Here is a 14,986-nt window from a genome sequence, read left to right on the forward strand (position 1 = left end):
GTTTAAACCCATTCATGTGAATAGCTGTTTTTCCACTATAAACCTTTCATTTTAACAGCTTCTTTTTATCATATGTAAAAATTCACTTTCTTCTTTGCCACAGAGCTCTTGGAACAATTGAGTTGTAGTAAAATGTATGTTTTTGTTCTAGCTGGTATTTTTACAGAGAGACAATTTGAAATATTTAAATAATGATGTATTTTCCCACATGCCAACCCGTTATAAATCACACAGAGATCTGTACGATTTCCAAGACAGGAGATCAGACTTGCTGCATTTAGTTCTAATTTACCTTTTCTAAATGTAATATACCCGTTGATTTAATCTTGTACTGGTTGATTTACAAAATATGTTTAGGAAGAAAAAGTAGAAATGATAAAAGCCATATGCAACATGAAGACCAGATCCAGCTGGCCTTATTCATTTGAAAAGTCAGTTAATTAGCTGCAGTAGTAGAATGTGCTGCATAAAACAAGGACTTGATCCTTAATATATTTTCTCTAGTTCAACTGAAAAAAAAAAAAAAAAAAAAAAAAAAAAGCTTTATTGATGAAGGAGGCGGTAAGTTGTCATTTCATGGTGCCAGAAATAGTTTAATTAATGACTTTAAGATATATCCTTCTTTGCATTTCCTTTTTATTTTCCACAACAAACTTTCACTACTTTTATTTTTAGATAAGTGTTTTTCCTGTTTTGTATTAAGAAGAATTTTGGGGGAAGAAAAGAAAGGGGTGGGAGGGAGGTTGGGAGAAATGTGGATCTATTACCATATCTTAGCTTTTAAGTCAAACATATTTTAATGTACTTCAATCATATATCACTTTACAGAACAACATTGCCTGGTCAGGACTTGTGAAGTTATTTGATCCCGTGAAATCCCCCAGATGCTATGCAGTTATTGCTCTGAAGAAACAGTCGTGTCTTGAAGGGGAGGCAAATTGCAGATAGGTTGAAAGCTCTGAACTGATACTGCTATTTCCTCACTGCTCTTTTTAATTGATTCCTCAAGTACACTGATACATTTGGCAACTATTTACTTTTCAGCTGCAAAAATAATAAATGCAGTGCCTCTGTGAATCGTAAGAAATAAATTGTGATCTGTACCTCTTTTATAAATACCACTGCTTCCTCATGTTGATTATTAAGTAATGCAGAACATATGATTTTCTTATAAAAGTAATGACCTGTATTATGTGATTAACGTTTTAAAATAATTTTAATGTTTCTTCTTTTTAAGGCACTATGCTTATCTATTGATGTCCCTCCTCTTAGTATTTTTAGTCTCAAGATTATTCTTCCACAGAAATTTTCAGTTTTTCCAAAGGATGACATCAGCAATCTCAGGCAAGCCTGGCTTTTTTCTTTTCTGGATTCGGATCACACACAGTTTAAACAAAAAATTAATCTGTGTTATAGACGAGAACTACGTAGACTGAATCTTTGTGAACTACAGCAGCTTACTGTAGAGCAACCTCAAAAAGTCCAGAACCTTCTAAGACTAGATACTAAATACCCATAGAAGGAGGATTATATTCATCTCTTCTTCCTTCAGGCATGTTGCTGGCATGTCTTACTTACCAGTCACTCTGAAAGAAACAACTGAGTGTGATGCAATCCATTATATCCCAATATTAAAGAATCAGCTGCTGTGCTGGAGTTCATTCTAATCTTAGGGTTTTATCAGAAAGCTATTATCTGGCTCAAATGTGTTAGATATAAGTATAAAAGTTTTGGTGCCTAAATGAGTTGAAACTTGCTAGATAGTTTCTGCTTGGCCATACTGACTTAATGAGTGAGAAATTTATTTGTTTATGTCTTCATCTCAATGGGTTGCCTCCTTAAACCTGCAGATATAGTATTAATTTTAAAAAGAGATTTTTTAAAACAAACTGCTTTTGTTGGAACTTTCCAATTAATAATAAATAATAATTAATTACAGAGAGTATTAAAAAAGGGTGACCAATAATAGAATTCAACTGAATATTTGTGACTCCATTTTCAATTGACATAAACACGTGACTTGTAAATTTTCAAATGGAATGTATAGAGCTGCAATCAGACATTCAACTAAAAATCCTCATGATGTCTCTGTACTGGACTCTTATAAGCCCTGTTTAACAGAGGCTTATAAATACCCCTCCCTTCACAATCGCACCTTACTCATGTCACCACTTTTTGGCAGTGGGTACATTTGTGAACAGCTGTTTTCAAGGATGAAACACAGAAAGAGTAAAATTTCATCAAAAATCTCTGTTGAACATCTTGAGAATGCACTGAGAATGGTAACCACTTCCATTGAACCGCTGATGCACCACTGTTACAAAATCAAATATCCCACCAGTTCAGTGTTTTGGGTTTTTTTGCTCTTTTGCTTTTTTATATTTAATAAAAATATCAAAAAATCTTTTTTTACTTACATAGATTAACTATACTACATGTTCTATGAGGGCTGATCTGAAAGTAATTCTCCTCTTTTATGATGTTGGCCCATGATGTCAGAGGCAGATGTTGGTGGTATGGCAGTAAAGGTTGAGCCTTCCCACCGATATCCTGTTACATTTTGTTACTGTGTGACAGATGGCAGCAGAGGGGCAGAATGGTGTCTGACATGGAACTGCGGACGAAGCAAAGGTGTGTCTTTGAATTTCTCTGTGTGGAAAAAAAATGGCATCCATTGACATTTACTGACGCGTGCTGTACATTTATTGAGACCAATCAGTAGAGGCAAGCACAGTGAGGCAGTAGGTAGTGCCCTTCAGCAGTGGCAGCAGTGACAGTGAGACACCTGTGCTGGCATGCAGGCTCCTGTTTATCACTGAAGAAAATGCAGAGCTAAAGGTGGTGACTATGTTAAAAAATAGTGTTTTGTAGCTGAGTTTTCTCTATCAAATACTGTTACAGTGCTCACTGAATCTTTTGTAGTTTCCATGGAAATAAATAGGAGGCATTACTTTCAGAGCAGCCTATGCATATGCAGCCCAATAAAATTCCTCTTCACTCAGTGCAGCCCAGGCAAGCCAAAAAATTGGGTACCCATGAGTTATTGGCTGATGTACTGGAGAGGTGCTCTACAAAGAAAGAGTTGGATGTCCTTGTGGACAACAGGTCGACTGTGAGCCAGTGGTGTACCTTTTTGGACAGGAAAACCAATGATATCCTGGAGTGAATTAAAAAGAGAGTGGCTAGCAGGTGGAAAGAGGATATCGTCCCACTCTGCTCTGCCTGGGTGAGGCCACATCTGGAGTACTGTGTCAAGTTCTGGGCTCCTCAGTTCAAGAAAGATGGGTGACTACAGTAGAGAGGCCACAAAGATGATGAGGGGCCTGGAGCATCACCCTTATGAGGAAAGGCTGAGAGACCTGGGACTGTCTAGCCTGGATAAGAGAAGACTGAAAGGGTATCTTATCAATGCTTATAAATATCTAAAGAATAGGAGTCAAGTGGATGGGGCCAGACTCGTTGTGGTGGTGTCAAGTGGCAGGAAAAGGGCCAGTGGGCACAAACTAGAAAACATGCAGTTACACCTGAACGTGAAGAAAAATAACTTTATTTTGAGGGTGACAGATTAGTGGAACAGGCTGCCCAGAGAGGTTGTAGAGTCTCCTTCTCTCAAGATATTCAAAATCTGCCTGGATGCTTTCCTGTGTAACATTCTATAGGGGACCTGCTTGGACTAGCTAATTTCTAGACGTCACTTTCCGTGCCTACAGTTCTGTGATTCTGTGATCTGGTACAAACATATCACATTTATTTAGAAGGCTAAGTCCTTAGAGTGGCTGAACAGTTTTAGTACTCAAGGAAATCAACTTCAACCGCAGGTGCTCACAGCATCTGTAGAGTACAACTTAAAAGAAAATGGGGCCTTCCACAAATGAGATTCTTTGTTATATAGGGAGTACCGGGGAAAATAACAAGCTGGTAGATTCTTTACCCAGGAGAGAAATCAAAAGAAATAAAAATCTTTTCTTAACCTCTGAACATCTGGAAGGAAATACGAATAGAATCCGATATAAGGAAGCAATTAAGGTAAATAATGTTTAAAAAAAAAAAGATGAACAAAAATACAAAAATATTGGCTTTGCTAAAGGATGCTGTCTAATTATTAGTATAGAGACTTGTCATCCCAACCTTGTGTGCTGTTGGAAGAATCTACTTGGGGTTCTAATTGCCTTTGCTGTGTTATAAATTGTTTTTTTCTTCTTTCTCAGACCACATACAAAAAACTGGGCATGTATAATGTCCAAACAACGTTAGCACAGTTACTGACTGAATGCAGGTTTCTAAAAGTACCCTGTATTTAAAAAAATAAATAAATAAAATAAAATAAAATAAAATAAAATAGTTGCATCAGCAATCTCTGCCTGGTTTAATTTGAACACACTCTGTATTACATAGTATATATATACTATATATACTATACATATATATATACACACTATATACTATATATATACTATATATACTATATTCTAGGCTACTGCTAATTTTGTGTGTGCATAAAGCTATCTGAATTTGAAGTTAAATTCTTATAGCTATTTTAAGAGGACGTTTGGAATAGCTTAGAACAACAAGCACGTCTGTAGCCCAAACACTTTTCCACTGTTTCAGAAAGGTCTGAAAAAAATTTCATGCCCCCACAGCAACTTTTCAGGCTTTTTCAGTTCTTTTCACACTTTGTAGTCTATACAGGCAATGACAGAGGCAATGTGCTTCTTAGAATAATAACTATCAAGAGGTTTATATAAAGAGTTTGCATTCAACCAAATCAGTTGCTGTCTGCTCTCAAAGCTGTTTCAAAGCTTGAGATGCATGAGGTGTTGTTTACATAATGGAAAAATCCCCAAAAGTAATCAAATTGAATAAAATGAATTTTCTTTGTGGTTATTGCCAGCAGTTCTTCCATAATGTAAACAGTATCTTAAATATGATGAAGTCTTTTGATAGAAGAGAATCTCTATTTTCTTTCACTATGAAAGTGAGCTATGAATCTTGAGGACACTCTCTGAGGAATTGTGGATATACCTGCTTTCCCTGAGGTGTTTGCCCAATTCTGTTTGTGGCACGTCCGTGCATTCTGTAGCAGAATTGTTGTGATTTATTTATATTTCTTAGGGCTGAAAGCTTGGAGAGACAAGAGGATATGCAGGGTATGTGTGCAGCCTTAATATCCAAGTGTATGTTGTGATCCTAAGATCTCTAAGCCTGTTTTCTTTGCCAATAAACTTTAATCCTGAAGTCCCGAGCCATGCATTAGAACATCACCTCACAAAATATCTTGCACTGATCTAGTTTCTGGACTTTGGATTCAAGTCTTCTTCTGATTTATTATTATTATTACAAATGTTCTCCATTTACAGTATTCATTAATTTACTGTTAAAACAACAGCAGTTCATTAGGTGTAATAATCATTCATTAGGTGTAACAATGCTTTTGCAATTTCATGGTAGAGTTAGAATCTTGGGACTCAAAACCTGTATGTCCTATGATTACTTCAATTTCTCACACAATGAACATATTAAAGACATCTGGATTGGTGACAGCTATATGTCCTTTTGGTGACTGGAGTATTCTTACTTGTCATTACTTACTGGAACAGACATACTTTTTTCCTAAAGAGCTTTCATAACTGTGTCATTATATTGCCAGTGATCAATGACACTAAGTGCAGGTGTTAAAAAAAGAACCAGCACCAAGAAAGTCTTCCCTGCTGAGGTGTGAAATAACAGCTGAGAGTGATGCTTCAGACATCCTTTTCTCTAGGAAGCATCTGAATACTCAGTCTTTGTCAGTATTTTAAATCTTTTTTCTCACATGCCTTATCAATTTTACTGATATGTCTTCCTTATAATTGGTTTATATCCTGGTGTTCTGAAGGAGGTCTAATTCATGCTAGACAATTTTGAGTGTCCATAATCAAATCAGGACAGAAATGAAGTTGTTCAGACAAGTTAGTTGGCCACCTAACAATTAAAACTGTGATTTTAGCTTCCTTGATTTCTGAGATCTGTTCAAATTTTGCAGTTTTCAAGGTTCCTGTGCTTCCTGCAAAGTGGGAGTGTGGCCTAATTCTTTGGGATCCACCTGCTGGTTTTTCACCATGTTCATCTGAAACAACCAACTCAGTCTGGTGGTTCTAGACTTTGTATTTCTAAGCACGTGCTGAACAAGCCTTAGATAGGCTTCTCTGTGGTTGTTATCATTGTTAATGTTATATTTTGGAGTACTTTAGGAAAATGTGTAAAATCCTTCTTAGGTCCAGAATGCCTCAAGGAAGTTGCACCACTGTGAGGCATTTTGTTGCTTTCTCCCTTAAAGACTTGAAATTAATTCCTGAAGATCCATCAGATTATCAGACAAACTGAGAGCCACAGAATATTAAAAATACTATGCACAATATCTTCTCTTCATGAGTCATTTTAGATTCAAGAGCTCTGAGGTATCTTCTCCACAGAAATTCCAGTGTACAGCCTCATTACTCTCAAACCTCCAAGGAAACACACTAACATAATGAAGGTTTGCCTCTGACTGCTAAAACATTGTACACCAACCTTCCCAGTATTCACCTATATCCTCCCCAAGGCTGTTAGCAATATTTGTATCAAACCGGAGAGGAATAAATATACAATTGTCTCACCATCCTAGTGATGCTGTCCATGATGACACTGATCTTGTGTGTGTGTGTGCGTGTTAAAAAGCAACATACACAAAGAATAGGTATCTAACATCAAAAGGTTGTGCAGATGTATAGGTAGCATTACTAAAATCTATTTCACAGACTTCCTTAGTCAGTTCATCCTATTACTGCCACTTCAGTCAATACTGACTATCAATATTTGTACAAAACTTTTGCCTTGTGTTTTAAATTTATAGATGGGCCTTTTTCATAATAGTTTTATCACTCATCAAAGCAGTAAATGACTTCAAATAGTTGTGGATTCTAAGTAAATCAGGAAATGGCTTCTGGATTCCTGATGAAATTGAGAAGAAACTGAAATTGTACTTAGTTTTTTTTTGGTTTTTTTTTTTGGTGGGAAAGAACAGTATGTGCACGGATTACATCATAAAGCATAAAATTGGCCAGAATTGGCCAGGATTTGTTAAACTCATGAACACAAGACACATAGGCAAGATAATATGAACAAAATATCTGAGATTTGCAGCTACTCTAAAGTATATAACCATTCCTTACACATTGTAGGAAGAAATGTAATTATCTAATTCAGTGGAAATACAAGGAAGAATGAGTTTTCAGTAATTAACAGGGGGCTGCGATTTTAAACTTATCTAATCTAGGAACTTCAGAAATGAAAAATTCTTTCAGGGCAACAACATGATACTGTTCACCCCCATAAAATCAAGCTATTTCCTACATCACATTTGTTTCATATCTATAATATAATCTATTTTCTAGTTCTGATCTATGACTTTTTTGTTGTTGTTGTTTTTAATCTAAAGTTTACTATAGAATTATCTCTTTCTTTCAGCCTTTTACAGTTATAGTCAAAGTGTTCTGTTTCCTTTTGTGTATAGCACATGCTAACAATGCCTATTGTTGACAAAACTGTACAAACATTTAAGTTTTCATTATGAAATTCTTAGTTTTACGTGAGACTCCTCTTTGCACAGACCAGTGCAAATTTTTTCACGTAGATAAAGATGTTGTCAAGGCAGCTTTCATTGTGTTTAGCATGGAATTTATCAAGAAAATCAAGATGCAGTAAATCTACTCAGCCAACAAATCAGATTGTCAGGCTGAAGCTCCGATTGCCTTAACACACAAGCTGTCAACTCTTTCACGAAGCGCTGATGAAAAGAGCAAAGTTGTCTGCTTACTGAATAACTTGATAGTGCCTGGCACCGAGTGAGAAAATTCTGCATCAGAAAAAATAGTGATCACCTCTCCTGATTACATGAACCTTCACATACAACAACTAAAATGTAGAGTTATAAATCTATTTTGTTTATTACACTTTCTATTATTAGAGTCATGAATAAAGACTGGCAACAGAAGCAGCCATGCTGTTTCTCAACTATAAATCCTAAATACACTTGTTAGTCTTAGAAAGGCTGAAGTCATCGAAAAGACACTTTGATGTTAGAACGTGTAGAATGAACTGTACGTTACTTGGATAAATGTGCCAGTTGCTGACCTTTTTATACTCTGTGTCATGGGTATCAATTCAAAGAACACAGTTCACAACATACTCAGTGGACAGCAACAAGATCTCCAACAATTATTTATTGGCGCATGCATCAATACTCAGCAAAAGAGATAAGAATGATTACACCAAAATTATTACTACGTTGCTTACAATTAAAAGAAAAATAATAAGCAGAATTAAATGGGAACAAAAATATAAAACCTCACTTCACTGGAAATTTTAGCTTTAATTTGAGAATATGAAGAGCAGTACAGAGTCTTCTAGTGAATCCATATCATTCACACTATCTCTAGATGGATTCTTGATTCGAAATAAAAATTTTATGGCCAGCAGACATTAAAAAAAAAAACACCAAAAAAACAAAAAAACATGTTCATTTGTTTGTCACACTGAACTCTGGTTCATCATTGAAATCTTCCTGGTGTACAGCAAGAGAAAATTCAAACAGCTTTTTGTGTATCAGTTATTACTAGTAATATCTTTTTTTTTTTTTTTTTCTTTAAAACCATTTTTTCTTCACTCACGGTCTGTTAACAACAAGAGCACTGATTACAGTGATAAGGAGTTAAATGACACTTTTTGTTCCTAAGATCAACTGAAGTGAAATGCAAGTATCAGCCTGTACTATTACTGACACCAATGGTGAAATTCCCATTCCTTCAATCATAACTGTCTTTATGAATGAGGAAAGTAAGATTTAACCCTAGTTTTTCAAAAGGCGAAATTTGCTGCAGTAATTTAGCAGAATATCTCGAGAGCGAGATTTTGTTAGTTAAAGAAACTTAGATTTCCTTTCCTTCCTTTGTGCAAAAGTAAGACACTGCAAAACAAAGAAATGAATTTATGTAAGTGGTGCATTTCCTCATTTAGTACCTCTATCAGCACTTTGCAGGCAGTACATCCCTTATTCATAAACTATGTGTTAAAGAAAGTAATGTTAATTAATAATCCTTTGTGTACAGCCTGTTAATTCAATACAGAACCTATTACTGTAGATTGAGATACATAATTTTTGATTGATTTTTACGATTCCAAATGAGATGCATTGCTCACAGTGAAATGGAAAATATTTTCTATTGAAAATATTTTTAGAATGTGATTTGATCGAAAATATTTCCCATCAGGACTTGAAAATTATGTACCTGGATGTAGGATCTCAGTGAATAATGAAAGTAATATTTCAGGGTATTGGTGGGAAAAATAATCAACAACTTTCCTAGTTATTGTGGTTTAACATTTAGCTTTAAGACAACGTAAGTTAATTAAGAATAAAATGTACCACAGTTATTCATTCATGTATTATTGAAATGTTGAAGAATCTTATGTTGCTAATTTATTTTTCCTTGGAAAACAGTACCTAAGTTTCCAAAAAGGCAAATTGAGGAACGTGCTTTTTTTTTTACACATTAACATTCTACAGTTTATTGAATGAAATCAAAGTATTCTGTTCTGGTAAATAATGCAGTGTTTCTCCCTTAAAACAGCTGCCAAAGCAAATCTGAACACATGCAAAAAGAGATGATGGTTCACAGTAGGCATGTTTCTTTACTAGATTGTCTCAGGAAAATAATGTCAGTTTTATTCACTGCTTTGTGGTCAGCTAAGATATGAAACCAACTTTAAGTTCTGACTCTCCAGCTCAAGTAAGGAATGTCTGATTTACTTCATGCTATGTAAAACTGGGCCTCAAAGAGCACATAAGGCCATTAGCGTGTTGACAGCTCAAAGTAATTTTGTGTTTTCCAGCATAGCCAGAATAAGGAAAAGCTTTAGTACTACTACCACTGGTTGCTTGTGTTACCTCTGCAAACTTTGTCAGCATGGCTCCTATATAGCTGTCTCAGTGTCTGGGTCACACTGCCACCAGTTATGGAAGTCAGTCTGATTTGTTCCTGACATGTCTGCCCATCCCAGGGAGTTACCATTGTAGCTCAGTAGTGAGTTGTTTGGGAAATGTTCTCATTGCAAACTGAATACATGTGCTTTGGTGTATCCATAGGAAAGTATGCGTCTAAAAATCATTACCTCAGTTTTTACTTTGGAGATCATCATTTCTTTTTTAGAATTAGTTCTCTTATTCATATTTCTTCTGCTTTCTCTTTTCACGGTGGCCTGGGGAAGGATATGAGCGCTACTTTATATAGGCAGTGGCAGTCAGAGCTCTGTATGCAAAGTACAATGCTGTTTTGTGAGTGGAGGTGATCTGGAAAGTCAGAGTATTATAGTTTAATTGTGTATTATCAAAATTGAAGTATATGCATGGACCTATTCTAAGAACTAAATTAAAACACTGTCTAAAATCTGATATGTTTTCACTGCAGAGAATGGAAGATTTTTCATTTTCTCCAATTGCATTTTTATTTCCCAAGCAAATTGTTACAGAATTTGCTTTCTTCTCACAGAGGTGACACCGTGCTTCGGAATACAGCAGGGAATACTATTGCGTAGTACTAAGGGTGGGTTTTTTTACTGAACTAGTGTGCAAGATGAGAGTCAGATTCACAGACTCATCATTGAACACTGCAGTACATATTGTTGTTCCCAGGTTGTCTAGAGGACATTGTTGAATAGATCTGTAAAATAAATAAATAACCCCAAACTGTGTTCAGAAAATTTGTGTTATGTGTGATAAATCATAAACACCCTCCCTCCTTGGCAGAAAAGCACCTTTGATGTACACTATCTACATTATCACTACATTTGCATTCTGACATAGTCCTCTTCGAAATGAAATGTTCTTTAAAGTGCTTTTCCAAAACTGACCTTCACTCTTGAAACATCTCAGGGAAGCTATTCTATTGTATTAGAAATGTAATTTTTATATTTAATATTTAATTCCTGAGACTTTTCACCTGTTCTTTATTTATTTTTCCTTCCAGTTATGTGATAATGTATTGCTGGAGAGAAGTACCGTTTTCCAGTTGAAGTAAAAGTATGCAACACATATTTTCCAGTAATCTAAAAAACCTGTCCTATAGAAAATAAATCCTAAATTTGTTTTGAAGAAGAAGTACAAACAGTTCCAGTGCCATAATACAGATAGTAACAGTCTCTTCCTTCCATTTAAATGGCCTTTAAAAAAATTCCAGTGGTCCATTCTCAAAAACTGAGGACAATTATTATAGACAGCAGTTTTATGTCAGACAGCTGACCAATGAAGATGTGAAATTCTTAATATTTGTTGTGAAAGTTAGCTGCAGTCCTATTAATATATTTCTTTTTTATTTCCTCTAATCAATGAGTCTGCTGTTGAAAATCATGTTTAAAGTGTTTGTGTTCAGTTCCTGAGAGATTTTTTACTTGATTACGGCCTTAAAAGGCCAGGTCTCATACCTCTGCAATTTGTTGTTAAGAGGATGCCCTTGAATGAACACAGGTAATAAATTACTTCCCATAACAAAACAAGTATGTGACACTGAAACACATCAGAATTATACTACAAAGCACTCCTATTTTCTGTATTGAATTTCATCTTACTTTGCAAAAGGAGTGTGTATGTGCTAAATAAACAAACAGAAAACCCTTGTGACAGATTAATTAGTTAATTTAACTCCTTATTTTTATGTGGATTTTTATGTGAAACTCTTTCTCATTTATATGAATTCCACTCCAAAGTGGAAAATACATGTACTACTTCAGCCTAATTTAAACCTTTTCTGAAGAGCTTAAAGTTAGTCTGCAAGATGCTTAACCTGGTTTTGGCTCATTGCTCACTGCTGAATTCCCCCTGTTGTGAACTACACTAGCAGATCATATTTATCTCTCATATTTATTGTCTTGGAATATGCATTAATTTCTGTGGGGAATAATTGCTGGCCTGCAGATGGTTCACAAACGGTATGGAATATTTACATTTTCCATTGCTTTGTTTTCTGACTGGATAGTTTCTGCAGCAAAGCAAGGTCTGTTTCTGCAGACACTGGCTCATCTGCTTAGCTTCACTGCTGTAGTGAAGCTCACTGATCACGAGACATTACACTGTAATAATAAGTGAATAATATCTTTAAGGATCATGAGTTGGAACAAGAAGAATAGTAATTGAAGGGGAGACTGATGATGGAATATAAATTATGAAATATATTTCTTGTGACTATTAGAGCATCTGATCAAAATTAGCTTGTTGTAACTACTCATTTAATGAAGAACATTTACTATAATATTTATGGAGCACAAACATAAAATAGGCACAAACAAAGCCAAGGAAATATTTATTTTTAATAAAATCAATAGTTTAAGAAAACATTTCTGAAGTATATTCATACCAGACTTTCTGCAAGATAAATTTGGTATGTGTAATACACAGATGTATTATTTATATTCGTATCATGAGTAGCATGCTATGAACCAATAAGAGAGAGAAGGAAGTCCAGACATTTGATGCCAGAGAGAACATTGCATGATATGCAGACTGTACATTCAAAGAAAGAGCAAAAAAAGACCCAGCCAAACACATAGTGAATCTAACTTACCACAGGATGTTTTGGAAACAGCAACAATGGAAACTTTTTGTACTTTGTTTAGCTAGAACGGAAAACAAAAGCAAGACCAATTTAATTAATTAATGAAAAAAAGATGGTGACCATTTGGAACATTGCAAAAGTAAACCACAATAATTGAATGGAATAGAAAGGAGAATTGTTTCTAGTTAGTGTATCTATTTTTACACATTCTGTGCTCAACACACACGAAGCTTTATAAATAATTATCTCTAATGGGAAAACTCTAAGCCAACTCAGTGGGCGTTAAAGATGTGAGGCAACACGTTTGACTTGTTTGCTTGAACATAACTATTTAATTTATAAAAATTATCATGCTTGTACTGTCACGGTGTATAAATGCATACCGTGCAGTGTGGTGTTCTGAACAGCACAGAATGATGAATCACTGATTCTTTTTTGCCTAGATATATATTTCACAGTTTTTATGAATATGTCAGAATTTGATGAAAGTTGCAATTTAGGCAAAGTCATAGCAATGCTTCCATTGAATTTTTCCATGTTTCTCTGTTTTCATTTATATTAACTTTTCAATTCTGGAAAAGAAGGTCACCTTGTCTTTTTGTTTTGTGTTAGTAAATATTCCCACTGCTCTCTATTGAATATGAGATGAGGTAATACTGCCATGCAAGCAATATCAATTTCAATCCATTATTTCAATCACTAATATGAATCTAAAAGTCATTATATAGTAACCTCGGGAGTGTTTTGTTCCCATTTCCCACCCCCTTTATCCAAGTCTGTTTTAATACTGTAACGATCAGGCAAGGAATTACACAAAAAATTCTTGTTTGGATTTCTTAGGGTGTATTTTCTGTCTGCTGTTCCTAATAATTCTTGTGACAATCCAAGGCTAGCTAACAACTAAGCACGCTTCATTGTATTTATTGGGCATGAGAGAGTGCTTTCACATTGCTCTTCTGCGCAAACAATGTGAAACACCTTAAGAGGGGCTGTTAGCACTCACATCTGAACAGATATTTCTTCCTCTTCTGATTATGAGTCATTTAGAAACTAGTATTTTTTTATGATGAGAACAAAAATCTTATTTGCCTATTTTAATGTATCTTCTGTATTCTGAACTCTGTGGTTTCCTCAGGTCAGGTTCTGCTTGCAGTCAGATAACTGTGCTGAAAGAAGAACTTTCTGAAAAACAAGAGAAAAAAGTTTGTTTTATGTAACGTGCAGGCTCTTCTTCATGAATTTATTGACATTTCTTAGTTCATGAGTTTGTTAAAGTTTTCTTGAAATGCTTCTAAATCTTCCTTTGTTTGTAGAGGTATCAGCCAAATAATTGGCATTTATAAAACAATACAATACCAGTTCTGTATTCCTACCAGCCCAGGATTTCCGGTACAGCCTGGGCAAAAGGATCACGTGAATTGATGAGGACATGGTTCTCTTTGTGATCTGCAAACACTCTTTCTTTATTCCGTGGAAAACACATAGAATTTGCTCAACCTTAGCTCCTTTTATAAGGCATTTACACTTACAAGAACACCAGCATATTTTCTATTGCAAAAAAGCATCAACAACCTACTTCTCATACACTTTTTTCAGGAAGTTAGTTTGGTTTTTTGGGCTTTTATTGTGTGTGTTTTTGTTGTTGTTGTTGTTTTTATTAAATACAAATGTTCCTTTTATTGTAGTAATAAGTGGGGAAAAAAAAAAAGTAGAAAATTAACTCTTTGGCACAATATCTCTTTCACCATATAAAACAAATGTTTAATGTCAGAGCAACAAGCCTTCAAGGCATCAACTTTTAAAGCCATCATCTCACATTAGCTAAGGAATGTTACAGTTATCCGAAAAGCAAAATCCTTACATCTGCCAAGAAAAAAAGCTTAAATTCCATCTTCTAAGTTTCTCTTCCTTCAGATTTCACATTTGTCCTTGTGTATGCCTTACCATGTGTGCTACTATTATATATTTTTGAAGTCCTACCTGGACTTCAAAAGTATTACTGGAAAAGAAAATTATGAATTAAAAATGTGGAACTAGAGGTTGCTTTTGGTCCTGTGGAAAATGTTTTACTATGGTCTCAGGTTCCAGACAGCCCTCTGTTAACCTTGTGGTTTGCCCCAGTTCAAAGCACTGTCTACACTGCAGCTTCCCAAAAATGGAAGTGCTTGACAGAGGCTTATTGTACATGTTCATTATGGATTGTTTTCCCTTAAAAACAAACAAACAAAAAAAAAAAAAAAAACACCATAAACAAAACCTAGGCAATGTTATGCCACAGTAATTGCAAACTCTACAAATCTTTCCTCTCTAGCAGAATGATGACCACATCACCTTGCCAGGTTTCTGGCAATATTCCAGTCTTC

General features: G+C 35.1%; 1 protein-coding gene across 3 annotated transcripts in view; it reads left to right on the plus strand.

Annotated features, from left to right (window-relative positions):
• The window catches only part of METTL25 (methyltransferase like 25), a 66,125-nt gene extending 55,349 nt beyond the window's left edge, over window positions 1–10,776 (plus strand). For all 3 annotated transcript variants that reach the window (XM_015857441.2, XM_032443748.1, XM_032443754.1), the window contains one exon: window positions 829–10,776. In XM_015857441.2, the coding sequence (XP_015712927.1) occupies window positions 829–948 (120 nt within the window). In that variant the 3' untranslated portion in view covers window positions 949–10,776. The remainder of the gene's footprint in view (window positions 1–828) is intronic.
• Window positions 10,777–14,986: the final 4,210 nt, after the last annotated feature.

The sequence above is a fragment of the Coturnix japonica genome, chromosome 1 (assembly GCF_001577835.2).
Source record: "Coturnix japonica isolate 7356 chromosome 1, Coturnix japonica 2.1, whole genome shotgun sequence".
NCBI classification, from domain to species: Eukaryota; Metazoa; Chordata; class Aves; order Galliformes; family Phasianidae; genus Coturnix; species Coturnix japonica.